Source organism: Lacerta agilis, chromosome 5, assembly GCF_009819535.1.
Source record: "Lacerta agilis isolate rLacAgi1 chromosome 5, rLacAgi1.pri, whole genome shotgun sequence".
In the NCBI taxonomy this organism is placed as follows: Eukaryota; Metazoa; Chordata; class Lepidosauria; order Squamata; family Lacertidae; genus Lacerta; species Lacerta agilis.
Window position 1 is genome coordinate 8256957 of NC_046316.1, and position 14363 is coordinate 8271319.

At 40.5% G+C, this 14363-nt stretch overlaps 1 protein-coding gene across 2 annotated transcripts in view; it reads left to right on the forward strand.

Annotated features, from left to right (window-relative positions):
• The window catches only part of UVSSA (UV stimulated scaffold protein A), a 49504-nt gene that overhangs the window by 3409 nt on the left and 31732 nt on the right, over positions 1–14363 (forward strand). The window contains exons 4-6 of one of the 2 annotated variants that reach the window (XM_033148401.1): positions 500–916; positions 1585–1694; positions 3930–4058. In XM_033148401.1, the coding sequence (XP_033004292.1) occupies positions 500–916; positions 1585–1694; positions 3930–4058 (656 nt within the window). The remainder of the gene's footprint in view (positions 1–499; positions 917–1584; positions 1695–3929; positions 4059–14363) is intronic. The other variant, XM_033148402.1, reaches the window with a different exon arrangement.

The following is a 14363-nucleotide window of genomic DNA, read 5'->3' on the forward strand; positions in this document are numbered from 1 at the left end:
TTTCCGGGTCACTTCTGGGTTTGGCGTGATGTGTGTATACACAGTTGCTCACATATTGAATACGCACAAACAGGGCTGTCATTTGTACGTGTGAAAGAAAGCAGACGGTAGATTTGTGCTAATTTTAGCAGTATACAGAAATTAATTGGCCATCTCTGCAGTGATGGGGAACTTTTTCTGTAGGAACAAACTTACTTTAATATATATATATATGAAAATTTAAAAAAATTGTCCAGTAGCACCTTAGAGACCAACTAAGTTTGTTCTTGGTATAAGCTTTCGTGTGCAATCTGAAGAAGTGTGCATGCACACGAAAGCTTATACCAAGAACAAACTTAGTTGGTCTCTAAGGTGCTACTGGACAATTTTTTATATTTTTTTATATATTTCGACTGCGTCAGACCAACACGGCTACCTACCCGAATCTTAAACTTATTTTAGTGTATGTGATATTTCTGTATTTTTATGGCAGTATTTTAAAACTACCACCACTTGACAGATATGTCACAAGAAATCAAAGCTGTGCTGACTGAGATGGAGAATTGTTTTCAGCTTCTGATGCCGGATCCCTTTGACTTCATGGCAAATGACACTGAAACAGTCAATTGGAGGACGGCTGAACTGGACAAAACTGTTCCCTGCTCTTCTGTGGAGAGGGCAGCTCACCAGGCACAATTACTTGACGATAATGAGCAGCCTTGCTGCAGCAAGGACCTTCCTTCCATCTCTCTGGTTCCAAAAGCTGGTAACAAGAAAGACTTGAATAGCGAAATGGAGGAGAATGGAGGCATGGAAGACTCTTTAAGTTCTGCATTGACTTCTGCTGCTGCCAGTGGAGAAGATGATTATGCCACCTTTGTTCGGAGCCATGGTCTTGGATCTCATAAATACAGCCTCAATCTTGAAATAGCCACAGGTATTGGGATTCTGTTGAACGTAATCATTAATTACAATACACTGCTTTTAATTACAGGTTAAATGGTCATCTTCATTGGTCAGCTAATAACCAAGTATTTAGAATGTGTTATAAGTATGTTGCAGTTCCTGGCTGGAAAAGATATTTCTCCTGGCCTGCTTTCCTTTGACTGTTGATTTTTGCGAGCAGGGCTTGAAAAAAAGGTTGGAAGTCACAGATTTAAAATTAAGACTATCAAGAGATCATCCGGCCTTTTTTCTACTGTTTTTCAGTATCTTCCTTATTTCAAGTGTCTAGTCATAGCAGAATAGGGCTCTGTCATGGGTGTCTACATCGTATTGTTTTTAAAAAAATATCTGCTGCTATTTTCTTTGTTTTTTGTTGTTGTTTACTGTTCTTTGTACGTTGCCTTGAGAAATGTGTTGAAGGTGATGTATTAGTATTACTAATAGTTATTTAAGTGTCTAGTTACTCACCACACTCTTGTGATTGCAACCACTGAATTATAAAACCAGATTGGTGTTAGGAGATATTGTATGGAGAAATATCCCATTGCTTTTAGGTGAGATATAAATGTAATAAATAAATAAGTAAATAAATTAATACCGTACCAAAACATTTTGTGAATCTGATATGCATTTGCTCCTTGTCTGTTTCGCCCCTGCTAGATGTGAAATTGCAGGAGAATGAAGACAATACAGCTATAATAAATAACGCTATGGACGCTTATAAGCTCATCAGAAACAAATTCATGCCTTCTGTACAGTCTTGGATTCAGGTGAGGAAAAGCTTTTCCATTGAGAATAAAAAATAAATTCTGTCTTTTGTTTATTCTCTGTGTGTCAAAATGCTAATATGCTCGTGTGGTATTTTAGTTCCCCTGGGCTCTGCACTAACTTCAGCATTCTTGAATTGAAAGCACATTTAGCATTGTATTTTGTGAACTTGGAGCCTTGCAAACTTATACTGATGTTCTATTTCTGAGCTGTGTTCAGTATTTGAGGGAGGTGTCACACATTCCTTTATCTCCATCTCCTCTGATTTCAACCAAAACTTTCATAATCTCACGCTTTAAAAAGCTTTCATAAATTTCTATTCAAAAAGTTAACCTAGTGGAGAGAAGATTCTCTGTGTGTGCTTGCTTAATGGTGCAGTCAGCATTATAGCTTCACTGACAAGTACAGTAATGCTAGTAAAGGCAGAAAATTGACATTTATTGTAATCCTTGGTACTAGGATCTTAATCAGTTGCAGCAGGAAAATCTAGCCAGTCATTGTTCTTTTGGATTAGGAAAAGTAAGCACTGGTGGTAAAACAGAGTTTACTTGGCATCTACTCTGTTGTGTTTTGATTGAAGAGAATAGGGTTTGGGTGGTTTCCAGGATGCTTGTAATATAGTTAATCTTAGGTAAGCCTTTTCTTTCTGGAAATTCTTAATGTCAGAATACTTCTGCTTTGGAAATCGCTGTTCGAGGACTGGCATTTCATAGAATCAGAACAGCAGAGTTGGAAGAGACCTCAAAGGTCATTTAGTCCAACCCCCTGAAATATAGGAATCCCAACTAGATCACGGATGACATATGGCCATCTAAAGGTAAAGGTAAAGGTACCCCTGACTGTTAGGTCCAGTCGCGGACGACTCTGGGGTTGTGCGCTCATCTTGCACTATAGGCCGAGGGAGTGTTTGTCTGCAGACAGCTTCTGGGTCATGTGGCCAGCATGTTCTGGCAAACCAGAGCAGCACACAGAAACACCGTTTACCTTCCCACCGGAGCGGTACCTATGCATCTACTTGCACTTTTTGGGGTGCTTTTGAACTGCTAGATGGGCAGGAGCTGGGACCGAACAATGGGAGCTAACCCCGACATGGGGATTTGAACCGCCAGCCTTCTGATTGGCAAGCCCTAGGCTCTGTAGTTTACACCACAGCGCTACCCGCATCCCATTAAGGCCATCTAACCTCTGCATAAAAAACCTCCAATGAAGGAGAGTCCACAACCTCTTGTGGGAGTCTGTTCCATTGGTGAACAGCTCTTACTGTCATAAAGTACTTCCTGATGTTTAACTGGAATCTCATTTCTTGTAACTTGAAAACATTGGTTTGGGTCGTACCCTCCGGAACAGGAGAAAACAAGCTTTTTTCATCTGCAGCACGTTAGATACTTGAAGGTGGCTGTTATATTACATCTCAATCTTCTCTTCTGCAGCAACTTCCTCAGCCGTTCCTCATAAGATTTAGTTTCCAGACCCTTTATCATCTTGATCACTCTCTTCTGCACATGTCAAACTTGTCAATATCCTTCTTGAATTGTGGTGCCCAGAACTGGACACAGGACTCCAGGTGTGGTTTGACCAAAGCAGAATAGAGTGGCACTATTACTTCCCTTGACCTGGACACTAGACTTCTGTTGATGCAGCCTAGAATAACATTAGGTTTCCCACTGTTGCATCACACTGTTGACTTATGTTCAGCTTGTGATCTATTAAGACCCCTAGATCCTTTTCACGTTTACTACTGGCAAACTAGGTGTCCCCCATCCTATATTTCTGCAGCTGGTTCTTCCTGCCTAAGTGTAGAACCTTACATTTGTCCCTATTGAAATTCATTTTGTTAGTTTGGGCCCAGTTCTCCAATCATTTAGGGTCATCTTGAATCCCGGTTCAGCCTTCTGCAGCATTAACTACCCCTCCTAGTTAGGAGTCATCTGCACATTTGATGAGCATCCCATCAATACCTTCATCTAAGTTCACGACATTATAAGCAACCAGATCCTACCCCCCACATTATTTACCATCTCATCTAATAAATGTATTTCCCTAATATGAGCTTGGCGGCGGCGGCTACCTTTACTTTTTATTAACCAGCGGTGTGTGAAGCTGAATGCACACAAATTAAATGTGCATAAGTTGCAAGTTATCTGTATTACAAATTCCCGTGGCATGCCAAATGTGCATGAAATCTTGGCATGTATGTGAATGCCAAGTCAGCTAATGTTGCAGTTTTTATTTTATAGTTGTTCACAAGGGCTGGAATAAATGATGAACATCTAAGACAAGCCATTGATCTTAAAAACAAATTGGAGCGTGCCACAGAGAAATGTAAGGAAATGAATATTGGCTTTAAAGACAGGAAGATGACAATGGTGAGTTAAGTTAAATATTTCTGGTATAGTTTGAGGAATACGTGACCTGAATTTAGAAATTAATGTCACAATATGTAGTCTTGTATATATATACCTTGGTTATGCGGGGGGTCCTTTCCAGAGACCACGATCTTTCACTGTCTTGAACTGTTTGTAACTCATCCCAGAATCACGCTGCAATAAAATGTGGGATTATAAATTTAACATGCAAATCGTTTTTTTAAATCTCTTTAAACTTTTCATAAAACTTAATATCTTTGAACCTGCTTTGTATTCATTATCTAGATTTCTCTCTGAGCTTCATAGTTTGCCATGTCTTTAAATAGCAGAGCATAAGATTTTTCCTTATTGGTTTTGCTAAATTGTATGAATGAAGCATTCATGCACAGTAGTAGTGCAGTAATTAAGCTTTTAACGCAATATATACTGAACACAGTGGTAACTGAGATGGGGTGACAGATTGCTGTAGAAAAATCAAAGTGGTCTCATCTTGTTATCAAAATTGCTTTTCTTGGGGTAACTGATTTCACTTGTCCCCTAAAGCTCCTGTATTGGGTACTTTCACACATCATTAGTCCTAGTCAACACACAGTATAGTTAGTTTTTTTGTAGAGGTTTTCCCGTAGTGTGAACTCTTAAAGAATAATGTTCCATGATTATTAAAACTACGTTTTAATAACTTCTACTTTTGCTTCCACATTTTTGTACCCACACTCTACCTGTCATTATATGAGGGGCCACAATGCCTAAAGAGGGCTACGGTCAGTTACAGGTAGGTAGCCGTGTTGGTCTGCCAAGTGCCATAGTCAAAACAAAATAAAAAATAAAAAATCCTTCCAATAGCACCTTAGAGACCAACTAAGTTTGTTCTTGGTATGAGCTTTTGTGTGCATGCACACTTCTTCAGAAACAGAAGTCACCAGACCCTTATATATAGTGAGAGAGTGAGGAGGGGTATTATTCAGAAGGGTGGTGGGAATGTGTGATTGGCTGATAGGTGTGGAAAACCTGTTGACGACTGTTAACAACTGCAATTGGTCTTACAGGAAAAGGCAAGGGGTGAGATGGCTAAAGATAGCTTTGTCATGTATAATGAGGTAAGAATTCAACGTCTTTGTTCAGACCAGGTCTCTCCATGGTTTTAAGTTTGGTAATTAGTTGCAATTCAGCAACTTCTCTTTCCAGTCTATTTTTGAAATTCCTTTGTAGTAAGACAGCTACTTTGAGATCTTCTATAGAATGTACTAGGAGACTGAAGTGTTCTCCTACTGGTTTCTTTGTCTTGTGATTCCTGATATCAGATTTATGTCCATTTATCCTTTGGTGTAGGGTTTGGCCTGTTTGTCCAATACAGTGGTGCCTCGCTAGACGAAAATAATTCATTCTGCGAGTATTTTCGTCTAGCGATTTTTTCGTCTAGCGAAGCACCAATGCAAATAGCGGTTTTCGCTAGACGAAAAAAAAATCCGTCTTGCGAGGCAGCCCAATTGACAAATTTGTCTTGCGGGGCAGCCTTCCGCTAGACGAATGCCTTCGTCTAGCGAGTTTTTCGTCTAGCGAGGCATTCGTCTAGCGGGGCACCACTGTATAGAGAGCTGAAGGGCACTGTTGGCATTTGATGGCATACACAATGTTAGAAGATGAGCAATTAAATAGTCCTGAGATGGTATGTTTGATGTTGTTGGGGCCAGTAATGGTGTTGTCCGGGTGTATGTGGCAGCAAAGTTGGCATCTGGGTTTATTGCAGGCTCTGGTACCAGTGTCCATGTTAAGTCCTGTGGGTGAGGAGTTGTTTAAGATTGGGTGGCTGTCTGTAGGCGATGAAAGGTCTTCCTCCCAGAGCTTGAGAAAGAGAACTGTCATTGTCTAGGAGAGGTTGTAGATCTCTGATGATGCGTTGTACTGTTTTAACTTGGGAGCTACGGCCAGCCATTGTACATACAATTGAGCTTGATCCTAGTCCTCTATGTCTAAAATAAATTTGAAGTCACTTCTGAGTAACACAGATTAGTCAGGACGTAGGAAAGGAGAGCCTATGTGCTTACATCTTGAACACGTGGGTGGGTGGGTTTCAGGCCAGCAGCTGCAGTCCTACTTCCCTCTCCACACCTGTATGGTATACGCATAGAGAGGTACTGTGTGAACGCCTCTTAAGAAAACATAGAAAGTGCAAGCTTCTCACTGGCTTATGAAAGAAGTTATGATCTCCCCAAAAAATGTTCAGACGTTTGAGTCTCCAGCAAAAGGGAATTCGACTAAGGAACCCCTCTTCACATGCACGGCAATACTACTATTTGTTCACTGGCAAAGAGAAACTGCAGAATGAAGGGGTGCAGTTATGACAGTGGTGAAAACAGAATGCATGTGATGGTGGATCATTCTTGCCATCACTTTCCCATACAGTGATGTCACAGAAATCTTTCTAAGAACACAGTTGACAAGTCCATATGTTGTAAACAGAACACTAAGTTCAGGATTCACAAATAATAATAATAATAATAATAATAATAATAATAATAATAATAATAATAATAATAATAATACCCTGTCCATCTGGCTGGGCCTCCCCAGGCACTCTGGGCGGTAAAATGTCATGGCAGATGAGGTGATGCTCATAATTATAGGTTGTCAATTTGGGCCCTATGCTAAAAGCCATGGTTAAATTTTCTTAACCATTATCTGTTGAAATGTCTGAATTGAACCTTACCTATCTTTTTTAAATTGGCCCTGCCAAAAATTATTCAGTTGGCTCTATGCTCTTAGACTTATAAACACAATAAGATTCTGCAAAGGATGATCAGGTCAGGCCAGCACTGGGTTTCAAGTTTCTATCTGGACATATGTGAACACTGGCATAGCACTTGAATTCATATACTCTTATAGTGAAAATAAATATTAGCATTTGTTGAGAGCTGTATTTTTGAAGTTGTTTTAAATTATATTTGAATCCTTCCCCCACCCCAAAGCTACATTGTTCTTTTTTCTCTCTTTTAATTTTTCTGGGAACTGGATTTTTTCTCTTTCTTTTTTCTAAGGCTGTGATTCAGAGCACACTTAATTTGGCAGTACATCCTGTTGAAATCAATGCAACTCCTATCTGAATATTTTTTAGGTTCAAGATGTAGCTAACATTATTTCAGATGGCCAGTAGAGGGAGCACATCCAGCATGCTGGGAGCTTCTTCTGCCCACATGATTTGAATGTGTTTGTTTGTGGTGAATAGAATATTATAGCTTCCATCAATATTTAAATTGAAAATGCACTTGTAGACAGTACCTTATTTAAATTGAAAATGCATTTGTAGACAGTACCTTAAATTAGCTGTTCTTAACTAATGTTTTTATCTGTATGTATGGCATGAATCTTTTCCCAAAGATCTTCATAAGGCTAAAGTGTTAAATGCAAAATATCTCATAACTGCCTAGTGTTTTTTTTACCTGTGCTACATTTCTCGGTAGTTACGCTTACTTACCATCTAATTCATTTCCAGTGCTTAAAAACACAAAAGAAATCTGCTTTTGTAGCTTAAAATAAAAATAGCAGTATCTCTCTTCCTATGCTTTAGTTTTGTGAAGGATATTGTTAAGAGTAATCTTCTTAATCAAAAATTGTCTTGTAAAGCACTGATAATCCATAAGTTGTGTAAATAAGAGCTGAAGAATAGTTTACAAATGAAGGCACACATAAGAAGCTGTCGCATGGAGTTGACCTGGTGTACACATAATGTTAAACATGTGATGGGTTCATCAAAAAAAAAAAAAAACCTTATGCAGAAGCTGCTCCTCCCCCCCCCCCCCCGTGTGCTGACTGTGCCCCCTGGAATAATAATGGTTGTTGTTATTTAAATTTGTATACCACCCTTCATTGAAAGATCTCAGGGTGGTTCTCAGAATAAAATGCAACCAAAAAAATAAATAATTTAAACAGAGCAATGACCCCCCCCCCCCAAATTCCCACAGCCTCATTTAAAAGACTGTAGAATATTAATCTGCTAATTGGCAGAAGCAGAAGATTTGTTTCGTCTGGCAAGCTGATATGCATGCAGATGGAACATTCAGTAGAGCGGGGTGTTGAATTCCACCCATGGTTTATTACGTATAGTTTATTAAACTATGTTTTTGTGTTATGTGAAAGATCTGCAAAGACCTGCATAGTTTTACATTTTTCCTCCGTGTCCACTCACACATGTAGTACCTGTATAAATTTAGGGAAAATGGCAACTTTTTCCCTGGTCAAGGTATCGATTAATGTTCATTTGACCAAACTGGTTGCTGTTGGTTTAGTAGATAAAAGGGGTGCCACCTTTTTCTTTGAATTGCAGATCAGGCTTTTTATCATTGCTATGGAATTATTATTATTATTATTATTAGTTATTAATTACATTTATATACCACCTTGTCTGTCAAGGTGGTTCTCCTCCCCATTTTATCCCTACAACAATCCTGTGAGGTAGGTTAGGCTAGGAGATAGTGAATGGCCCAAGCTCACCCGGTGAGTTTCATGGCTGAGTGGGGATTCAAACCCTGGAATCCCAGGTCCTAGTCCAACACTCTAACCATTATGCCACCCTGACTCTAGAGTGTAGCTGCATTGAATCACATAGGGGTATTTGGTTAGTAAGTAATACTTGCCTACATCCATACTAGAAAGAGGTATAAGATGTTCTGAGCATAAAAGCTTTTCCTTGGAAGAAAGCGTGGCACAGCTAAATAGATGCATGAAGGTGGCATTCTGCCCAGGTTTGTAGTTCGTAAGAAGCATCTGTCTTCAAAGCTTGTCTAAGCACTTGGCAAGCTATCTGTATGTGTGGGTACCTTCCTTTGAAGCCTGTGATTTGGCTGTGTTGTATCAGTGAACTAGAATTATTTGTCTGCTTGTAGCATGTATTTCATTGGTGAATAATTGGGTCATGTGGGTGGATTAGCATTTGTGGTAGAGGATGGTTCTAGGTGTGCCTTGAAGCTTTGTTTCCACGAACTGGTTATGTGGTTTTGCTTACGTTCTCCAGCAATTTCTTGTGGCATGCTACCTCTGAAGGGTCAGAGGTCGCAGGAAGGGCCAGAGCAGAGCAGACAGCTCTGTGGGGCTCTGCTGGGCTCCTGGCTCCAGAGGGGCTAGCCTTTGTTTGACTCTTAAGCCAGTGGTGCACAGCATTTAATAATGCAGCAAGAGGAAAACAAGCCAGGGGTGGTCTTCCCTCGTTCTCCAGGTAAAAGGGACAGGCAAAGGCTGTTTAATCCAAAACAATAAGCCTTGGCTGTAAAAAAAAAAACACCATGGAGTTACTGTGGCAATGTCCACTAGAGGGTAGGCAAAGGCAAGAAAAATAAAGCAATTTTTTTATTATTTGGGAGGGGGAGGAATGGAAGTTACTGTACTTCATTCCTAGGTTAGAGTCTTGCTCCCCCTGGCTTTTTGCCTTGTGGTCTCGCTCTCTTTCCGAAAGGAGGGAGACTTGCATCTTGGTGCCATCTCAGTCCGTAGCTTTCTGGGGCTGATGACTTTCCCCCTTGCTTGGGTTGCTGCTGAAACCTGTTTCTCTCTACCTAACAGTCTCTAGAAGCTCCTCCTCCACTCTGTGAAGGAAACAGGTTCATTTTGACTGCCCCCCCTTCCTTTTTCTTTTGACTGCAGGTGGTTTTCTTCAGTGAGGAGCGTGTTGGCCCAGGGAGGAGTTGCCATCTTGGGCAACCTGAATCAAGTTGGGTGGATGGGAGAAGTTAGTGAGCAGCATAGTACCCCATTACACTGCTCAACTTCGTGGTCCATTTTAGGGAACTAATATTCAGGGTGCAGATCATAGCCCTAGCTGTCTTTTACAGCAGATGATTCCCACTGCTGCCTACTTTTAAAGAAAATTAGCAAGATGCTTGTCTCTGTGATGGATAGATTAAAGAAAGAGTCCAGGTATGTTCTCAGTAGAGACCACTCTTCTTTCCCTGTTAGAGATGAGGGGAGAGATCTTGCCTATTATAGTGGTGTCCTCAACTGGTATACTTTTTCTCATAGGAGTGAATGGCAGGGGTTGACTGGGAATAATTTAAAACTACATTATAGAGGTCACAACAACCCCGTTCTCCTTCCAGCTCAGATCTGAAAACCAGCCTCTTGCCTGTTTCACATTAACCAAAGTTGCTTGCATTCCAGTTCTGGGCAGTTTTCTCTTTCTGACTTAAACGATATTGCTTGTAATTAAAGCTTGCCATATCAAAACACTTATGCAACATAACATGCCTAGGGAAATAATTAGGCGAAGCAACATTTGTGCGAAACAAAATTTCAGGATATTGCTTAAACATCTTGCTCATCTCAACATGTGTATAGGTGAGTCACTTTTTGCTGGATTGTGCCCGGTCTTCCATGCTAGTCCTACTCAAAATAGACCTAGTGAAATTAATGGGCATGGCTGATTTAGGTTCATTTATTTCATTGGCCCACTCTTGAGTAGAACTTAATTGGATACAACCTCATTTTTCCTGGTTACATGGATGATCAAGAAAGATAATTTTTTTATCTGATAAAAATTAGAACCCCACCATAGAACTAACTCATAGCAAAAAGGAGTAGGTGTAACAATACTTTCTAGTGCTTTGTGTTTAAGCAAGGTAGTGCATACAATACTCCTATTTCTCAGAAAGCAATAAAATTGTTCCCAACAGGATCTTGTTGGACAAACTTGGAGCTACTTGTAGGGCTTAATAGGGAAGGAAAGGGAAGGAGAAAGGGAAATAATGGTCAGACACTGATTGCCCATCAAAAGAGGAACAAACTCTAGTACCATAAAGCTGACCTGGAAGTTCTGCCACCAACAGCACCCTTCTCCATACACTGTTGATATATACTACAGGCAACAACAGATATATGCAACTCCAGTTGATGCACGACTGCTCACGTGTTCATCGCAGCAACTTGGAAGTGGCCGGAAAAGGAGATGGAACCGGCTTATGGGTGTTTCGCTATTGTGTGCGATGACCCAGAATGCAACCCAGGTGCAAATTGGGGGTTGCCTGTGCAGATAAACAGCTCTTTAAGAGAGCAGTCTTTGGATTTTGTACAAGAAGAACAGCATACAAATACAATAAGCAGTATTCCGAATTCACAGTGAATTCCTAGCCCAGTGTTTTACTGCAGTTTTAAGAAAGAGAAAACCAAATTGTTTACAGATTGGTTAATGTGACATTTACATTTATGATTTAACAGGTGTAGAAGTTGTAAAAATCTCATTTCCAGTAAGGTACCTTGTTTTGCCCTATATTGTCAGTCATTTCGAAAGGATTTTATACTCTGCTAATGAACACTACGTGATTTGGTTACACAAATTGTAGTTTTCCTTCATTTAAGATGACTTGACTATATTTTACATCATGGCTGAATTCAAAATGCATTCACATAAAGTTGCCCATATAAATTGGTTCCACTGCAGTAAGTATTAATTCCTTGGCAAAAAAAAAAAATTCCCCTCTCCTCTTGGAAAAAAAAAATATTTAGTTGACTGTGAGTAGATGCACATGAAATATTGGTAGGTGGAATAATTTGCAAGATCTTCCAGTGAGGGTATTAGCATATAAATAGCAGATGCAATGATGACCATCACAGCTGAGTACATTTAATTTTTAGTTTATAAGATAAAATGGGTTTTTAAATGCATAGTCATCAAGCCTGCTGAAAGACAAATGAAGTTTAGAGTTCACTTATCTGAGGAGGCCTTACATCATGTTAGAGGAAGGAAAACCAAGCCTGCCATATAGCCATACCTGAAAGAAAGAGATTTCTTGAGCTGGGGGAAAGGAATGAGAAGTGTTCAGAAAGGCAGAACAACAAATCTTGCAACAAAATGTTAATGATCCCAGATGCAGTGAACAATTAGCTGTAGCTTCTTGTTATATACACATGCACCCCACCACATCTGTGAATTCTTGGCCATTGCTTTTGCTTGTATAATACAATTTTTTTTCAAGAGTCTGCTCCAGAAGCACAGTTAATTGCAGTAGAAAGAAAAGTGGATACAGTATAGAAATGCAGTATCTCTGGCAATATGGCCACTGCACATTGATCAAAAGATTGCTCATAGGCTCCACCCTCTCGCCCCAGTCCCTTCAAGAGGGAGCTGTTTTCGGAGGAAGAACTAGGAAGGGAGAGAGACACTGTTTGCCATCAGGGGGTGGTTGGTTTCAGCTGTGCTTGGGGGCATAGCTGATTTTAATCGTGGTGTTCCAGGTTCTAGTCTACTTAATCCCTCTCCACTTTATTTCACATTATGGAAAAAGTTAATAAGCTAGGGAAGGGGCATAATATTGCCCCCATAAGTCTGGAAATTTATTAGGCCCCTTGTTAACCATCTTGTGTAGCGCCATTAAGACTAACCAATTCAGGCTGCAATCTTTTACATACTTAGGAGCACTCCCCATTGAATTCAGTGTGGCTTACTTCTGAGCAGTGTGCAGTTATTGTGGCATGAACCCACATTGGAAAATTGTGGCATCGGAGACACCTTCTGAAGCAAAGTAAAACATTGTAGTTCAGCTAACTGCTGTTTGTAAAACGGCAATATTGTGCATCCACAGTATCTTTGAAAGGGAGGATGGGGAGAAAACCATGCCCCACAGTAGCACCAGATGCCATGGATCCTGGGGGAAGATCACAGGAAAGGATTGTAGGAAGTGCCTGGTTACACAGTGGCAAGAACACATAATAAGATTATATTTAACATTTGGGGGAAATATTACAAGATTCCAAAGGAGGATACAATAATAAGTTGGTGGGCTAAAAAAAAAACACCCCGAAGCTTGATTAACAAAAAACAGTAAAGTTTGAGCTAGGTTGTGGATATTTGAAAAGAAACGTTGCTTAAATATATTGTTGTTGTTGTTCAGTCGTTCAGTCGTGTCCGACTCTTCGTGACCCCATGGACCAGAGCACGCCAGGCACGCCTATCCTTCACTGCCTCTCGCAGTTTGGCCAAACTCGTGTTAGTAGCTTCGAGAACACTGTCCAACCATCTCATCCTCTGTCGTCCCCTTCTCCTTGTGCCCTCCATCTTTCCCAACATCAGGGTCTTTTCTAGGGAGTCTTCTCTTCTCATGAGGTGGCCAAAGTACTGGAGCCTCAACTTCAGGATCTGTCCTTCTAGTGAGCACTCAGGGCTGATTTCTTTGAGAATGGATAGGTTTGATCTTCTTGCAGTCCATGGGACTCTCAAGAGTCTCCTCCAGCACCATAATTCAAAAGCATCAATTCTTCGGCGACCAGCCTTCTTGATGGTCCAGCTCTCACTTCCGTACATTACTATTGGGAAAACCATAGCTTTAACTATAAAGCTATGGTATATAGGGGAAATGTAGGGGAAATATATAGGGGAAATGTATTTTATATTTAAATAGCTCTCCACTAAAAATTCTAAAGGGTATTCGATGAAGCAGTTCCATTAGTGCAAGGAGTTCTGACTGTGCCATGGAAATTTCTCTCTCTTCTACCACCTGCCACCAGACCCTCTCCAAATCTGTTTTGGGAGGTTGGGGAAAACCCCAGGACACACCTGGGGCGAGTTGGAGGAAAGGGAGGGAAAGTTCCGTTGCACGGCCAGAAGTCCATGCAGTAACTGAACTACTTTGTTGGATACCCCGTTTCTTTTGTTCACACAGTAATGTGACGAGAACAGCCAGTTTAGTCTCTATGAGTTGTGATTTGCTTTCCACCCTCAGGAGGGGTGTGTGTGTATGTATGTGTGCATGTGCGCACAGAGTTGTTGTAAAAGTTGAAAAATGCAAGTGGCCAAATTGAACCTTATACTAGCAAGCACAATGGTTTGAAACTAAGTATCTGAAGAAGTGTGCATGCACACGAAAGCTCATACCAAGAACAAACTTAGTTGGTCTCTAAGGTGCTACTGGAAGGATTTTTTTTGGTTTGAAACTAAATGAGTGTTACCTGAACCATCATTTTGATTGGTTTATATTTGCGAATAAATGTGCAAAAAGGGCATTTTAAAGTGACTGTCCCAGTGCTCCACAATAGTTGCTCTTAAAAAGGCATTTGTGTGTTAACTAGTTGCCCCAAGGTGGGGGTTCACTTCCTCTTGAAAAGAATGCTGTGTGGATTGGCAGAATTGACACCCGGATGTGGATTCTGATGTGCATTGGATGAGCTTCAGCCATGTTTGTACTGCAAGGGATGCACCAGCTAAATCCTGCTTGTTCATCTTAGCTGGATGGAGTGTGAGCTTTACTTACTTCATTACTTCGTGCTTCTTAATGGATTTGGGGGTCTTTTTAAGGAACTATTGCTAAGGATTTACTGGCCCTCAAG